At 50.1% G+C, this 14498-nt stretch overlaps 1 protein-coding gene across 1 annotated transcript; it reads left to right on the top strand.

Moving 5' to 3' along the window:
* Nucleotides 1–713: 713 nt before the first annotated feature.
* Nucleotides 714–1336, top strand: DIRAS1 (DIRAS family GTPase 1). Its single transcript, XM_056844607.1, has one exon. It carries the CDS (start codon nt 738–740, stop codon nt 1332–1334), a length of 597 nt encoding a protein of 198 aa, XP_056700585.1. The 5' UTR covers nt 714–737; the 3' UTR covers nt 1335–1336.
* Nucleotides 1337–14498: the final 13162 nt, after the last annotated feature.

The raw sequence follows: 14498 nt of genomic DNA, 5'->3' as shown, positions 1-14498 counted from the left end.
TTTGATAGTTGCTGCAATCTTTGACATCTCCTTTCTTGGGAATTGGGATGTAAATTGATCGTTTCCAGTCTGTGGGTCATTGTTTTGTTTTCCATATTTGTTGGCATGTTCTTGACAAGATTTTAATGGACTCCGTTTCTGTGGCATGGAATAGCTCTATTGATATCCCATCTGTTCCTAGTGATTTGTTTCTCCCAATTTCTCTCAGTGCAGCTTTCACTTCACTTTCTAATACTGTAGGTTCTTTTTCAAAAGATTCTTCCTGAAAGGAATCTGTCATCCTTTCATCTCTCCTGTATAGTTCTTCAGTGTATTGTTCCCACCTTTTCTTTTTAATAAACTTTTTATAAGACGTTATAATTAATTATATTCCATAGCACTGTTGTGGTACTTATCTTAAAATAAAACAACATAAGTTGTCAATTGCATTTTTTCCAAGAAACTAATCTGTTTAAAACGGTGCCTCTCAGGCCAGTTCTGTGCCCCTCTGAGGTCTGCACCCTAGGCGACTGCCTAGTTCGCCTAACGGTAGCACTGGCCCTGCTCTCAGCCCCACCTACCTCATAGGGTGTCTGTTGTGAGGAGGGGAAGGGAAGGGAAGGAGATTGTAAGCCGGTGTGATTCTTCCTTAAGCGGTAGAGAAAGTGGGCATATAAAAACCTACTCTTCTTCTTTGCCTGACCGCCTTCTCTTTCTCTCCTCCTTCCCAGGTGTGACAGCCGCCGTCCTCGTTCAAGATGCCGGAACAAAGTAACGATTACCGCGTGGTGGTCTTCGGGGCTGGGGGCGTGGGGAAGAGCTCCCTGGTCTTGCGCTTCGTCAAGGGCACGTTCCGCGACACGTACATCCCGACGATCGAGGACACCTACCGGCAGGTCATCAGCTGCGACAAGAGTGTCTGCACCCTGCAGATCACCGACACCACGGGGAGCCACCAGTTCCCGGCCATGCAGCGCCTCTCCATCTCCAAGGGCCATGCCTTCATCCTGGTCTTCTCCATCACCAGCAAGCAGTCCCTGGAGGAGCTGAAGCCCATCTACCAGCAGATTGTGCAGATCAAAGGCAGCGTGGACAGCATCCCCATCATGCTGGTGGGGAACAAGTGCGACGAGACGCAGCGCGAGGTGGAGGCCAAGGAGGGCGAGGCCGTGGCCAAGGACTGGAAGTGCGCCTTCATGGAGACGTCGGCCAAGATGAACTACAACGTCAAGGAGCTCTTCCAGGAGCTGCTCAACCTGGAGAAGAGGAGGAACATGAGCCTCAACATCGACGGCAAAAGGTCCAACAAGCAGAAGAGGACAGACAAAATCAAGGGGAAGTGCAGTCTCATGTGAAGCGCCCCCTCTTCTCCGTGCTCCTCCTCCTCCTCCTCTTCATTGTTGGTGTTCACCCTCCAGACTCTCGTCCATGTTCCTCCTCTTTCCTCGCCTTTCTCTCTCCCTCTTTGCATCTTAGCGCTGTTGACAGCATTAGGGACGCTGTAATGCCTCGAGCTCACTTGCCGATTATTTCTCCTCTTTGCTCCCTCCATCCAGTACGGAGCAGCGCAATATTGCATGGGAGAGGCACTTTCTTCTTGCAGCCGGAGATGAAACTATCTCTCCCCCCCCTTCCCAACCCCTTCTTTGCTTATTACTCCTGGACTGTCCCAAGTGGAGGAGGATAAACTTTGGAGCCTGGCCGTACCGGCGGCGGGGCAGGAAGAAATCTTTTCCACCTGAGGCAGTGCAGTTCTTGGAAGGTGGTCTGCGAGCGGAGCAGAGGAGGATCCCACTGTTTGAAAAACACATCTCCATGGTGGTGTGGGGTTCCCTGTGGTAGGAACAGTTCAACATTGCACAGCGGGGAGAATGGATTGGTGCTCAGAGACACCCTTGTGGCATTGCATGGGGGGAAAAGGGACTCTTCCCAAACCAAATCATGCAAGGGGGCTCTTTCTGCCCCTTCTCCCCTGATCTCTTGCCTGTGAGCTGCACAAAACCAGAAATGCACAATTCCCAGACGGGTTGGCTTTTTCCTCCTCTGCCCCTTCAGTCTTTTCCCCTTTCATTTTTTTTTTTTTAGGGGTCAAGAAGGATGACTGACAAGCAGCACTTGGGGGTTCCCTCGGCTGTCGCAACCCTGCTGGGTGAATGAGGCTGTCCCAGGGCGTCTGCGTAAACTCGACAGGACGATTCGTTAGTGAGCGTATCAAACGTCTAAGCACCGGGGCTGTTCCCACTGTCAAAGTTAGTGACGGATGTGGGCGAGGACTTCGAGTGGCGCGGGCAGCGCTTACACCTGACAAGGGGGAAGGCGTGGGACCGAACAGTTTCGGCGGCTCAAAGAGTGTTCACCTCTGAAAAAAGAGTAACTCTTGCCTGTCGAGAAGCAAGACACAGCAGACAGGAGCGAAGCAGTAAAGAGTGGACAGAATTAAAAAGCCTGACCAAAGCAGGTCTTCAGATGTCACCTTCCTCCGTCCCTCTTTTTTCTCTCTCTTGCCAATATGCCAAACTTTGAACATTTCAACTCGAGACTTCTTATTTTGCTTTTTCTAATATATATATATATATATATATATATATATATACATATACATATACATATATATATATATATATATATATATATATATATATATATATATATATATATATATATATATAGTGTCTTATTTTTAAAGCAACTAAAAAAAACAAAAAAGCACATTTCTAGGGAGGAGGTGAGTATTCAGCTTATGTAGAGTGGAAGGAGGTAGTTGGCAGAATTTGAGAAGGCAAAGAAGAACCCGCCGTCCCAGGGAGAGAACGAAGCAGCGGCTGCATGATTATTTATTTGAAATTATATCCCACTCTAGCTAAAGGGCTCGAGGGTGCACAGAGAGGGGTCGTACATCTAAAAGTGTACAGTGTTTAAGAGAGGGAGAGAGCAAAGTTCAGAAGCAAACCCCGTAGTGGTATGCACCCCGACGGTGGCTTTGCCCATTTTGCCTGGCAAACTCATGTGCCAGCTTGCAGAACAAATAGTGGCAACAGCACACAATTCACGACGAATATCGAGAATAAAAAAATAACCTTTAATCACATTCCTTCAAGAAGCTCAGGGCAGCATACTTGGGATTATCCCTCGCCACAAACCTGCAACGGTAAGGTTAGCAGAGAGAGTGACTTCTCCCCAAGTAAATGTCATGATTGAACGTGGTTTTACAACCCAGCTCATCCCAGGTCTAAGATTTGACAGCCATTCCTGGATCTTAGGTGGGAGAATGGGCTTTTATGCAGGGGACGTTTCCCCGTGGTCACCCCCCCGAATGCTTTGGGGCTTCCTTTTTATTATGCACTCCTTTTCCGCCCGTCAGAAGTCGCCTCGCTCTCCCCTGTGCATTTTGCCCCCATTTTCCAGATTCTGGCTAAAACAACATCTGGAAAATGCAGGCAAAACCCATGGGGAGAGTGAGGCGACCTCTGATGGGCGGAAAAGGCATGCATAATCAAAGGAAGCCCCAAAGCAGCCGGCCGGAGTGACCGTGGGGAAATGTTCCCTGCGTAAAAGGTTAGTCATGTTAATCCCCACCCTCTTTCGTCTACATCGAACGGAGCTTTCCTTGTGTGCTGAAATCCTCAAGGCAATGGGGGGCCCCTCCCCCAAATATTTAGTATTAAAATGTTAAGCAGAGGTTAAAATGGCTTCAGGGAAGGAGTGGGTACAACAGGGGGAGATGTCATTATGTGGTTTGTTTTAGTGTAAGAGGTGGCACAGGAACAGTTGGAAATACTGGCTTGCCCATGCAAGCCGTTCCAGATGGAACTGTTAAGGTCACTTCCTGCCACATCTTCCTCCCTTCCCAGCTTCACTCATTGGGGTCTGAGAGTATGTCTGGAAGCTCCGGAGTGAACAGACTTCATTTGATGCGGCCCCCAGCAAACCGCATCCCACCCAGCTCAGTATTCGGAATCTCGGATATTGGGATTTTCCTGTCTGGTCCTCATGACTGCAGAGATAGGTTTTGGAAAACGTGTTGCCAGAGGGTTGGGTCTTCAGGCTTGTCCCGCTATGGGTGGTATTTTCCTCTGAAAGAAAGATCCCTTCCCACAAGAGGGTCTTGCATCAAGGGCATGCTTCTTGCGGCGGAGAGATGCGCCATGGCTAAAGGAACAGACCTTGTGGTATCTCAACCCAGAGTGGGCTAAAGGCTCCGGAAAGTGGGGATGGGGTGCTTCTCCGCTTTGGTGTTCGTCTTTTTCTATCTTGTGTTTCCGTTCTGTCTGTTGTCTATGCCTTCCTTTCCTCCGGCCTGCCGCTTTCCATACCACCTCCCCCCCCCCACGATTCCTGAGCCCTAAACACAGAGTAGCTTTAAAGAAAGCTGCTGGCATTTGAATTTAGTCTGTGTAAAAATTCTGAAGGGGAAACAAACACACACCTGATCAGGTTTTAACGTCAGGGTTAAGCTAGTTGGTAATCTCTTGCAAAACTGCGGAGGGGAAAAAATGGCTGTTTTGGTGAAGGTGGTCCTTTTTACAGGATTTTAAGTGGGGAAATGTTGAAGGAGGGGCAGTGATAGTTTGAACCATGGGTTGAGCTGTGGTTTGCTAAGGCAAAGGGAGGGGCCGTGGTTCAGTAGTAGAGCTTCTGCTTGGCATGCAGAAGGTCCCAGGTTCAATCCCTGGTCTCTCCAGTTAAAAGGACTAGGTGATGTGAAAGACCTCTGCCTGAGACCCTGGAGAGCTGCTGCCGGTCTGAGTAGACAATACTGACTTGGATGGACAAAGGGACCGATTCAGTATAAGGCAGTTTCATGTGTTCATCTCAACTGAACTTTGCTTGCTGTTGCCTGACACTTAACGTCAGACTTCTCTTTTGAAGGAAAGATGGGGGTGTACATTTTCAAAAAGCAATTTCTAGAACTGTGGATATCCCACCAGCCTTAGGGTCTGGGAGATGGGGAAGCAGCTTTTAAGATGCCCCAAATACTCTCCCTCGCTGGCCAAAGCACAACCCCTCAAGCTCCTCATAGAGCAAGTTGACTTTAGCACAATTGCAGTGGGGGGGGGGGAGAGAAGGGTACCAGACTTTGCATCTGTGGAACTGGAAACTGGAGTGGGAAAAGCGGGCCAGGCCAAGGTGACTCTTGAAATTGGATTGCAGGCGTTTTGGGGAAAAGAAGGGTGAGGTAGGCAGGGAGGTGCATTTGGATCTTCCGAGATTGATTTCTTGTACATGAGAAATCTCTAGGATCTCCGGGTGGAAGAGGGAGGTAGAACTTAACAACACCGCTGAACTCAAAAGAGCAGAATCGCTGCAGTGCTTTTGCCAAGATACCTGGGGGTGGTTCTACCATCCCCTGTTGGATTTTGTCTCGCCCCTGGTTACCCTTTCCTGCTGTCTGGCAGGACTTTGGACATGTCCTTTCCATACCCAGTTCTACCCCTCAGGATCTCAGCTCTCCCAGGGGCGGGTGGGTAGATAAAATTAAAAACCCTGAATGTGCACATAGATGGTTTTTGGACTTGACTCCTCCAAGAAGTTTGTTAGGAGTCCAAAAATAGGATAGGGAACCTCTCTCTTGAATTCAGAATTAGCTTTTAGTGGTATTGAGGGGAGGACACCCAAGCACCTCCCAGCCTTCCCCCATGCCAAACAAAAATAAAATGACTGTCAGCTAAGTAAAGCAATCTTTACTTACTCAAAGATGCTGGAAAGTCTGTGGGTCTTAGTGATGGAATAAGTGGTGTGGACTTTTCTCCCTCTTGATCTCAAATCCCCTCCCTTTCCAGAACTGCCATTTGCCCCTTTGTTGGGGGAGCGTTGAGGCAACACCTCTATCCCTCTTATGGCCTTGGAAATCCATCTTTGAAGATTGGGGGGGGGCTGAAGGTTTTTTGGAGTCGGGACAGTGTTTCTGGATGGCACATACCTCCCTGCTCACCTCTCCCTCCCTCAAACGTCACTAGAAGACCAAACAATGCAAAAGCAAGCACGTACGAAAAGTCTGCCTGCGTGGCACTGTCCATACCAGTTACTTCTTTTTAATAAAGCACCTGTGTTGGCCCTTGGCACAGAAGTTGGATTACCTTGGCACAGGGAGTACATGGCCCTGCCCCTGCTATTCCCTAGTCTAATTGTGTGTGTGTGTGTGTGTGTGGGGAGGGGGTGCCTCCCCTAGACCTGCACAAGGGCTGTAAATGCCCCCAAAGTTCTACAGTTCCTTGTGCAGGACCAGCACAATGGGGGTAAGGGATAACTGCAAGGGGTCTCTCTCCTGCCCCCTTACGGGGTATGTATTTGTATCTGTTTTGTTTCCTTTAAAGCAGCGATCACTTGTTCGCTGGTTGGTCTACTTATTTGCTTTTGGGGGGGGTGTATATGGCCCAGGCTCAGGGCCTTAACGAAACCCCGCTCGCATGATCGTGCACAACACGAGAATTTCATGCTTTCCTTGGACGCGAGCATACCTTGCGGTTGAGGTTTGAGCTACTTGTTTAAGTAGTGCTGAGGCTCGATCACACGGAAAGGAAGCTGCAACGTTGTTGTTGTTGTTTTTAAAGAAACTGTGGTTTACACATGTGGTATAATCCAACCGGTCTGAGGATACAAAAGATCTCTTCATCTTCCCAGCTAAGATAAACACGTCTTGAATAATGTATGGTGCTTCAAAAACTCCTAAAAAAAAACCCCACAAAAAAACCCCAACAACGAAAGGCAACGTTTGCATTGTAAATAAACCGTCGTTATTAGACTTCCTCTCGATGCCAGCATGACAATATTAGCTACTGTGCATAACTGGCTTTTTAAAGAGAAAGATGAGAAATAATAATATTATTAATAATAATATAACAATGTAATAATAAAATGAAAACAAACCAATGGTACAATGTAGCCTTTATTCTAGAAATAGTCTTCCTTGAATGAAATGAATAAAAAAAAATGAATTTATCCCATGTCTATCCATGATTGGCCTGGTTCTTCGGTTCAGTGTGGAGTAAGGAGGAATCCTTTGGATGATCTGTTCAAGGTCCTAGTCCTGAGAAAGAACGCTGCGGGTCACAGTGGCCTCCCCAACTTGACTGCCTAGCCCTTTCCAAGGGAGGAGGGGCAACCAGTTCAGCTGCCTTTAAAAGGTAAGACCATCTATCTCCCTGGGCTTCCCAGTCATTCTCCCGTCATCGTTGTGGCCAACCCCTGTGCAATTTGAGGCAGAGGCTGAGCAACGGCTCCAGTTCAACTTACTTTGCCGTGTTTGAAAACTCAACATCATCCCTTCCCTGGATCGCTCTGCACCTCTGCTGCACCCACACACCATCTCCTTTGGCTTTCCATCAAGAACTCCATCATCCAGAAGAAGAAGAAGAGTTGTTTCTTATATGCCGACTTGCTCTGCCACTTAAGGAAGAATCAAACCGGCTTACAATCACCTTCCCCTCCCCACAACAGACACCCTGTGAGGCAGGTGGGGCTGAGAGAGTGTGACTAGCCCAAGGTTGGCCAGCTGGCTTCGTGTGTAGGAGCGGGGAAACCAACCCGGTTCACCAGATTAGCCTTCACCGCTCATGTGGAGGAGTGGGGAATCAAACCCGGTTCTCTAGATTAGAGTCCACAGCTCCAAACCACTGCTCTTAACCACTACACCACACTGGCTCTGAGAGTGGACTGGCCCTTTAACTGACTGGCTGACGTTGGTGGCCAGGAGCACACAAAGCTCGCTGGCCTTGGTGGTGCAGGCAGTTCTGTGGGGCTCACTCAGCTCAGACCCAGAGACAGGCCTGTCCTACTCCAGGGCTGTTCTGACATCCCTATCAGCCCTGCTCCATCAACTTTGCAGCTTTGCCCCGTGAGTCCTTTCAGCATCATTTATGTCCCTGGTGACCCATGCCCAAGGATGTGGTGACGGCTGCCAACTTGGAAGGCTTTAGGAGGGGAGTGGGCATGTTCATGGGGTGGATAGGGCTATCCATGGCTACTAGTCAATATGAATCAGTCACATGTCACGCTGATGGGAACTAATATCCCAAACGAATGGGACCTTGATTCGGGTTAGGACCGTGGTGGAAGAGGATAAGTGATTATAGTCTTCCCCCATACTGAAGTCGATCTGAATCAGGGTCCCTGCATGTATGGAGAATTAGTCCTCATCAGTGTGACGTGTGACTGATTGCTTATAAGTAAGGTTGTGGGAAGGGGACGGGCTGTGGATCAGTGGAAGAGCATCCGCTTGGCATGCAGAAGGTCCCAGGTTCAATCCCCTGCATCTCCAGTTAAAGGGACTAGGCAAGTAGGTGATGGGAAAGACCTCTGCCTGAGACCCTGGGACCCTGGAGAGCCATAGGGAGGGGCCGTGGCTCAGTGGTAGAGCATCTGCTTGGCATGTAGAAGGTCCCAGTTTCAATCCCCAGCATCTCCAGTTAAAGGGACTAGGCAGGTAAGTGATGTGAAAGACTTCTGCATGAGAGCCACTGCCAGTCTGAGTAGACAATGCTGACTTTGATGGACCATGGGTCTGGTTCAGCATAAGGCAGCTTCATGTGTTCATGATAATCCCAACATGACTCCTCAAATATTTGTAACACAGTTTTGTCCTACATGTAACATTGGTAATATATAGTCTTGCCTCTTCTGTGAACTTGCTATGTTGGCTTAGTCAACCGCTCTGACCTCCTGCAGTATGGTGCATACCTCTTCTCTCCAGGATCAGAGGAGCATGCCCATTAGGTGCTCTGGTACACAGGCAGGATAATGTTGCTGCAGTCGTCTTGTTTGTGTGACTGGATGCAAAACACGCACACTCAGTTTGTTTGAACGATCCCTCTTTTCCTCCCATGACAGTTCAATCCTAAACAAAGTTACACCCTTCTAAGCTGTCAGATAGGGCTCTCCCGCATGCCGCAGTACGGCTGCAGAGTCGAGCGGTCGCTTGGGTCCCTTTTTATCCCAGAACACGTGGGCTTGGACCCGGAGGGGGCAAGCGCAGAAGTTCTGACCCGGGCCCAAGCCCGAGAGGTGCCCCCCTCACCTGCCCCAGTTCTTCCACAAGGCGGCACGAGCAGTGCCATCCGTCCCCTAGGGGTTCAGACCCGGGCCCAGACCCGGGCGGCAGCTACCCCGCTTGTACCGGACCCCCAGCAAGAGGAAGCACCCGAAGCCTCCCCCCCCCCGGGGAGCCCTGACCCGGGCCCAGACCCGGGCGGCGGGTTCTCCGCCTCCTCCGGTCCTCCTGCAGAGGGAGACTCATGATTCCCCCTGCTCCCAGGGGGTCCCTGGAGATCTGCCCACTGCCGCAAAGACCAGGTGGGAGGAGGTTCTTCGTGAAAAACGAGGGGAGGGTTCCCTTGGGGTGGAGGAGACTGGGACCCCGGAAGGAAAGACTTATGTTCCCCAGAAGCTGCGCCGGGAAGTGCTAGAATGGAGCCACAGCTCCAAGAAGGGGGAACACTTTGGGTTCGTTAAGACCCTACACCTGGTAAGGCGGCGCTTTTGGTGGCCAGGGATGCGCCAGGACATCGATGGTTTTGTAAGGTCCTGCCCAACGTGTGCTACCAATAAACATCTTATGGGAAAGCCCCCTGGACTGCTGAAACCCCTGGAGACCCCGGAGACTCCCTGGCGGGTGATTGGTATGGACTTTGTGACCAATCTTTCCCCTAGCCAGGTGAAAACCGTGCTTTGGGTCATCACGGATCTGTTTTCTAAGCAGATCCACCTTATTCTGTGCGAGGGGTTGCCCTCAGCCCACAAGTTGGCCCGCCTGTTTGTTCAACAGATCTTCCGTCTGCATGGTTTTCCCCGGAAGATCATGAGCGACAGAGGCTCAGTGTTCCTGTCTAAATTCTGGCAGGCATTTTTGGGGATTGTTGGGGTACAACAAGGTTTATCGTCAGCCTATCACCCCCAGACGGATGGGCAGACGGAGAGGGTGAATGCTGTCGTTGAATGCTACTTGCGCTGCTTCACCAATTATCACCAGGATAATTGGGTCGACCTGTTGCCCCTGGCGGAGTACGCCTATAACCGTGTTGGCGAACCTATGGCACGCGTGCCGACTCCGGCACGCTTTGCCCTCTCTGCTGGCACGCACGGCTCAGCTGGGCGGCGGGGCCCCTGCCCTCCCAGCCGCCAGCTTTGAACTGCTCTGTGCTGCCTGCTCTGTGCTGCCCTTCCTGGACTCTCCGCCGCCCAGCCTTTCCCCTCTCCCCCCCTCCCCGGCCAAAAAACCCTTTGCAGGGCGCACGAGGCGGCTGCCGCCCTCCAACCCCTTTCTCCCTCCCCCCCTCCCCGGCCAAAAACCCCTTTGCAGGCGCATGAGGCAGCCGCCGCCCTCCAGCCCCCTTCTCCCTCCCCGGCCAAAAATCCCTTTGCAGACTAAGGAGGCCAACACAGAGCGGCGGCGCCTCCTTAAAAGCGGCCGCACATGGTTGGCCTCCACTGTTGGCTTGCTAGTCGCTAGAGGAGATGGTAGGTTGGTAAATTGCTCCTCCTAACCCCGTGTTGGCGAACCTATGGCACGGGTGCCACTTCCGGCACTCGTAGCCCTCTCTGCCGGCACGCGTGGTTCCTCCAAGCCGCTGGCCTTTCCGGCTCTGCCCTGCCCCGGATGTGGGAGGCTGTAGCCCAGGGGTGGGGAACCTCCGACATCATTGGCGGTGGCCCCCGGACTCTCCCACAGAAGTTGCCGCCATTGCTGCCACTGGAGCATGCGTGGCCGGCCAGGTGGGTGGGAGAGCGGGGAACAGAAGCCGAGCGCCCACACTCGGCATGGCCGGCAGCTTCTCCGGCGCCCTCTGTGCGGGTGGAGGGGCGTGGCTGGCCGGTGGGTGCGAAGGAGGCGTCCTCTGCCCTACCCTGCTCGCCTCTCACAAGCCTGCCGCCGCTGCCACGCCCCACTGAGTGGCAAATCCAAGGCAAAACCTCCCATGCATAAATGGCCTCTTTCTTTTTGTCTCCTTTTCTTTCCCTACTTTTCTTTCTCTCCCTTGCTCCATTTCCTTCTCCCTTTCGCTCTCTTTTTCTTTCTTTCTCTCCCTCCCTTCCTTCCCTTTCCTTCTCCCTTCCCTTCTTTCCTTCCTTCCTTCTTTCCCTCCAGCGGCTTCTCCAGCGCCCTCTGGGTCTGTGCGGGCGGAGGGGTGTGCAGTCCTATTCCACCTTTGAAGTGCCCACAAGCCATCCTTCAAACACCTTTCCATTTGTCTTGATATGTAGAGAGAAAACACTAAGGAACTGGTTGCCAATCTCCAGGTACTAGCTGGAGATCTCCTGCTATTACAAGTGATCTCCAACCAATAGAGATCAGTTCCCCTGGAAAAAATTGCCACTTTGGCAATTGGACTCTATGGCACTGAAGTCCTTCCCCAAACCCCGCCCTCCTCAGGTGCCACCCCAAAAACCTCCCACTCATGGTGAAGAGGAACTTGGCAACCCTAGCCTCTCCCTCTGGGCCCCCTCTGGGGGTGGTATTCAGGTTAAATTGCCGCCTTGGCACTCGGCGATAAATAAGTGGGTTTTTGGTTGCAGTTTGGGCACTTGGTCTCTAAAAGGTTCGCCATCACTGCTCTAGGCTGTATGGCCCCTTCCAACTCTATGATTCTATGAAAGTGACTTTTACCTAGTCAGACCACTGAGTCAGTATTGCTTACTCTGACTGGCAGCAGCTTTCCTGGGCCTAAGCAGAGATGGGTCTTTCCCCAAACTTGAGATCTTTCAACTGGAGATTTAACCTTGTTCTTCCTGCACGCAAACCAAAGCCATACAGCCCGCTAGCTGTTGCACACTAATCGTACACCAAGTGTCGTTCTGCAGTGTGTGTGAGAAGATGCAAAGTGCAAGAACGACTCACAAAAGGGGTCTAACGGCAGTCTTGCTTGCGCTGCCTTAACGGACTACTCATAAAACGTTTTGGTCCCTTGTGTTTCAAGTAGATTTAACGTACCTGCCTTTTAGTTAAGCTGGGGGGAATGCTCCAGTTTATAGAGGCTTGTGTGTGTTCGTGTGAGCACAAAAGGTGTGTGTGTGTGTACAGTGGGATGTCTGCGGTGCATTAACTCAGTGCAAGGCCATGCTCTGTTTGGGCACAGTCTTTCTCTCCCCTTCTTCTGCCACTTCGTTCACCACTCCACCCCAAATCAGAAATGGCAAGTCCCCCTTAGGCTTTCGGCTGGCAAATCTCAAAATGCGTCATTCGGAAGGTTGCTGTGGAAACCATCTGCTCCCTTGACGTTTGGGAGCCAGCTGCTTTGGGGATGGAGAAGAGGGTGATGGAAGGGGGGGGGAGAAAGATGGCAACAGGGATGGGGGGGAAACAGAGCCTTGAGAGCCAGTGTGGTGTACTGCTTAAGAGTGGTGGTTTGCAGCGGTGGACTCTGATCTGGAGAATCGGGTTCAATTCCCCACTCCTCCATATGAGCAGCGGACGCTAATCTGGTGAACTGGATTTGTTTCCCCACTCCTACACGTGAAGCCAGCTGGATGACCTTGGGCTAGTCACAGCTCTATTAAGAGCTCTCTCAGCCCCACCTACCTCACAGGGTATCTGTTGTGGGGAGGGGAAGGAAAGGTGATTGTAAGCTGGTTTGAGTCTCCCTTAAGTGGTAGAGAAAGTTGGCATATAAAAAAACCTCTTCTTCTTGTAGGGGTGTCCCAACACAAGTGCTAGGGAAAGGTGTGTCTTTCACCTCCATACTTCCTGCAAACAGAGGGGCCAGGAACCCAGTCCCTTCCCCAATGGCTGCAGCCCCTATCCTTACACACTGACCCATTACAGTTGTGCCACTGACCGAACAGAGGAACAGACAGGCTTTGAGAGAGAGAGGAAGAGAGAGAGAGAGACCTCTCTCTTCATCCACACAAGTTCTGATTGAGTTGCAGAGCTCTGATGGCGAGATCTTGGGCTAATGAAGTCTGCCACCTTTTTAAAAAACTGTTCTCCAGCAGTGATGTGTAAAGTCAGCTACATGTTTCCATTTGCATAGGGCAATGCTTATATTTGAACGAAATTCCAGCTGTTGAAACAAAGCTTAATTGTAAAAGGACAGACTTGGAACCCCAAAAGCAGACAGAAAACTCAGCAGATAAATAACACTTGGTGCCTGCTTAAAGCAAGAGCTTTCCCCCAACAGGTAAGATTTACACGGATATAATTCAGGCTTTTCTGAACATCCGTGTAAATGGGGGTGAAGGTATTCAGGACAGGGCAGTGGAAAACGTGGCGTATTCATCACCATGTGAGGAGAAATGTCATGTGCCCAAGCTCTCCCCTTTATTGCTGCAATTTATTGAAAAGTAATTCTTAACAACAGCAGCTGGTCCCTGATGTATTTTCCACCCAGCCTCTGTGTTTCTTTTGAAGCTCACAGCTTCTTAAAAGTGCCCCCCCCCCCATATTTTGATATGCTCAATGCAGGCCCTTTTCTGAACAGGAAACTGGATAGTATCAAATAGACAGTAACATGTGTCAGAGAATACACAGGCTTTTCACTTTGTGTACATGAGTCAGGTAGCCATAGCCAATCCCAGCTTCTTAGCTGTCAAGAAGTTAAGGTCCCTCAATTTCTTGGATTGCATGATTTCTTTCGGTTCAGGCCTAGAGGCCTATGAATTTTGTGTTATTGGGATTTTAGACCAGCAAAATAACTTTCCTTTTGAAAGCTGCTTTTGTGGAGAGAACAAGATAGGCAACCAGCTGCTTCTCGTTAAACCTTTCTCTCCCCTTTTTGGAATGCAAGGCCGTGCATTGCCATAGTAACTAATAGGTCAGCCATCATGACGATGTCCAGGTGCAGGTAGTTCTGCAGGCTTCCTCACCTGAACACATCAATTAGGGAGTCAGCATTTCTGACCAAGCGATTAATTACCAGCTAATTGCTTTCGTTTTCTCAATTGGTCTCTATGAGCTCATCCCTTTGAGAAAACGAATATAAGGACAAACCAGTCCTAAGCAAACTATGCTCGTTGGGGGCACAGCAAGAAGGCTGTGCAGGCGGCATCAGAACCCATTTGATTTTGGCCCTTGAGGGGGAAACTCTGGTCAAGCTGACCTTTTGGAGAAACCTTTGGACAACCTTTAGAAACTCTTGAATGCTGGAAGCATCTTTGGAAGTTGGTAACCATAAACTTGATGCAAGAAACCTTTGCCAATCCTTTTGAATCAAAAAGGCTTTTGAATGTATTAGTTAGCTATGCTAAATGGTTTATTATTTTATTGCCTATCACTTCATGAAACCTTTTTTCTTTCCTGTAAACCAGCATAAATCTTATAAATAAATTGTTAGCCTTTAAATGGATTGTGTCTTTTGATTTGGGGATTCCAAGCCTAAATTCTAAGTGCCTTGTGTGAGTGTAAAACCACCTACCAAAAATCTAAGACAGTTTTGGGAAGTGTGAACAGTCCTAGCTAGGTCTCACCCTGGCAGAAAAAGTGTCACACTGAATTTGGAGCTTGGCTGGAGTTACCCTGGACTCCTTGCCTGGAAGCTTGCCTTTTGATCCAGGGTTGGTGGCAGCTATCCATTAATCTTGGGGTTGAAGCC

This window comes from Euleptes europaea, chromosome 2, assembly GCF_029931775.1.
Source record: "Euleptes europaea isolate rEulEur1 chromosome 2, rEulEur1.hap1, whole genome shotgun sequence".
Lineage (NCBI taxonomy): Eukaryota > Metazoa > Chordata > Lepidosauria > Squamata > Sphaerodactylidae > Euleptes > Euleptes europaea.
Note: the sequence above shows the minus strand (reverse complement) of the source record. Positions and strands in the feature narration are given on the sequence as shown.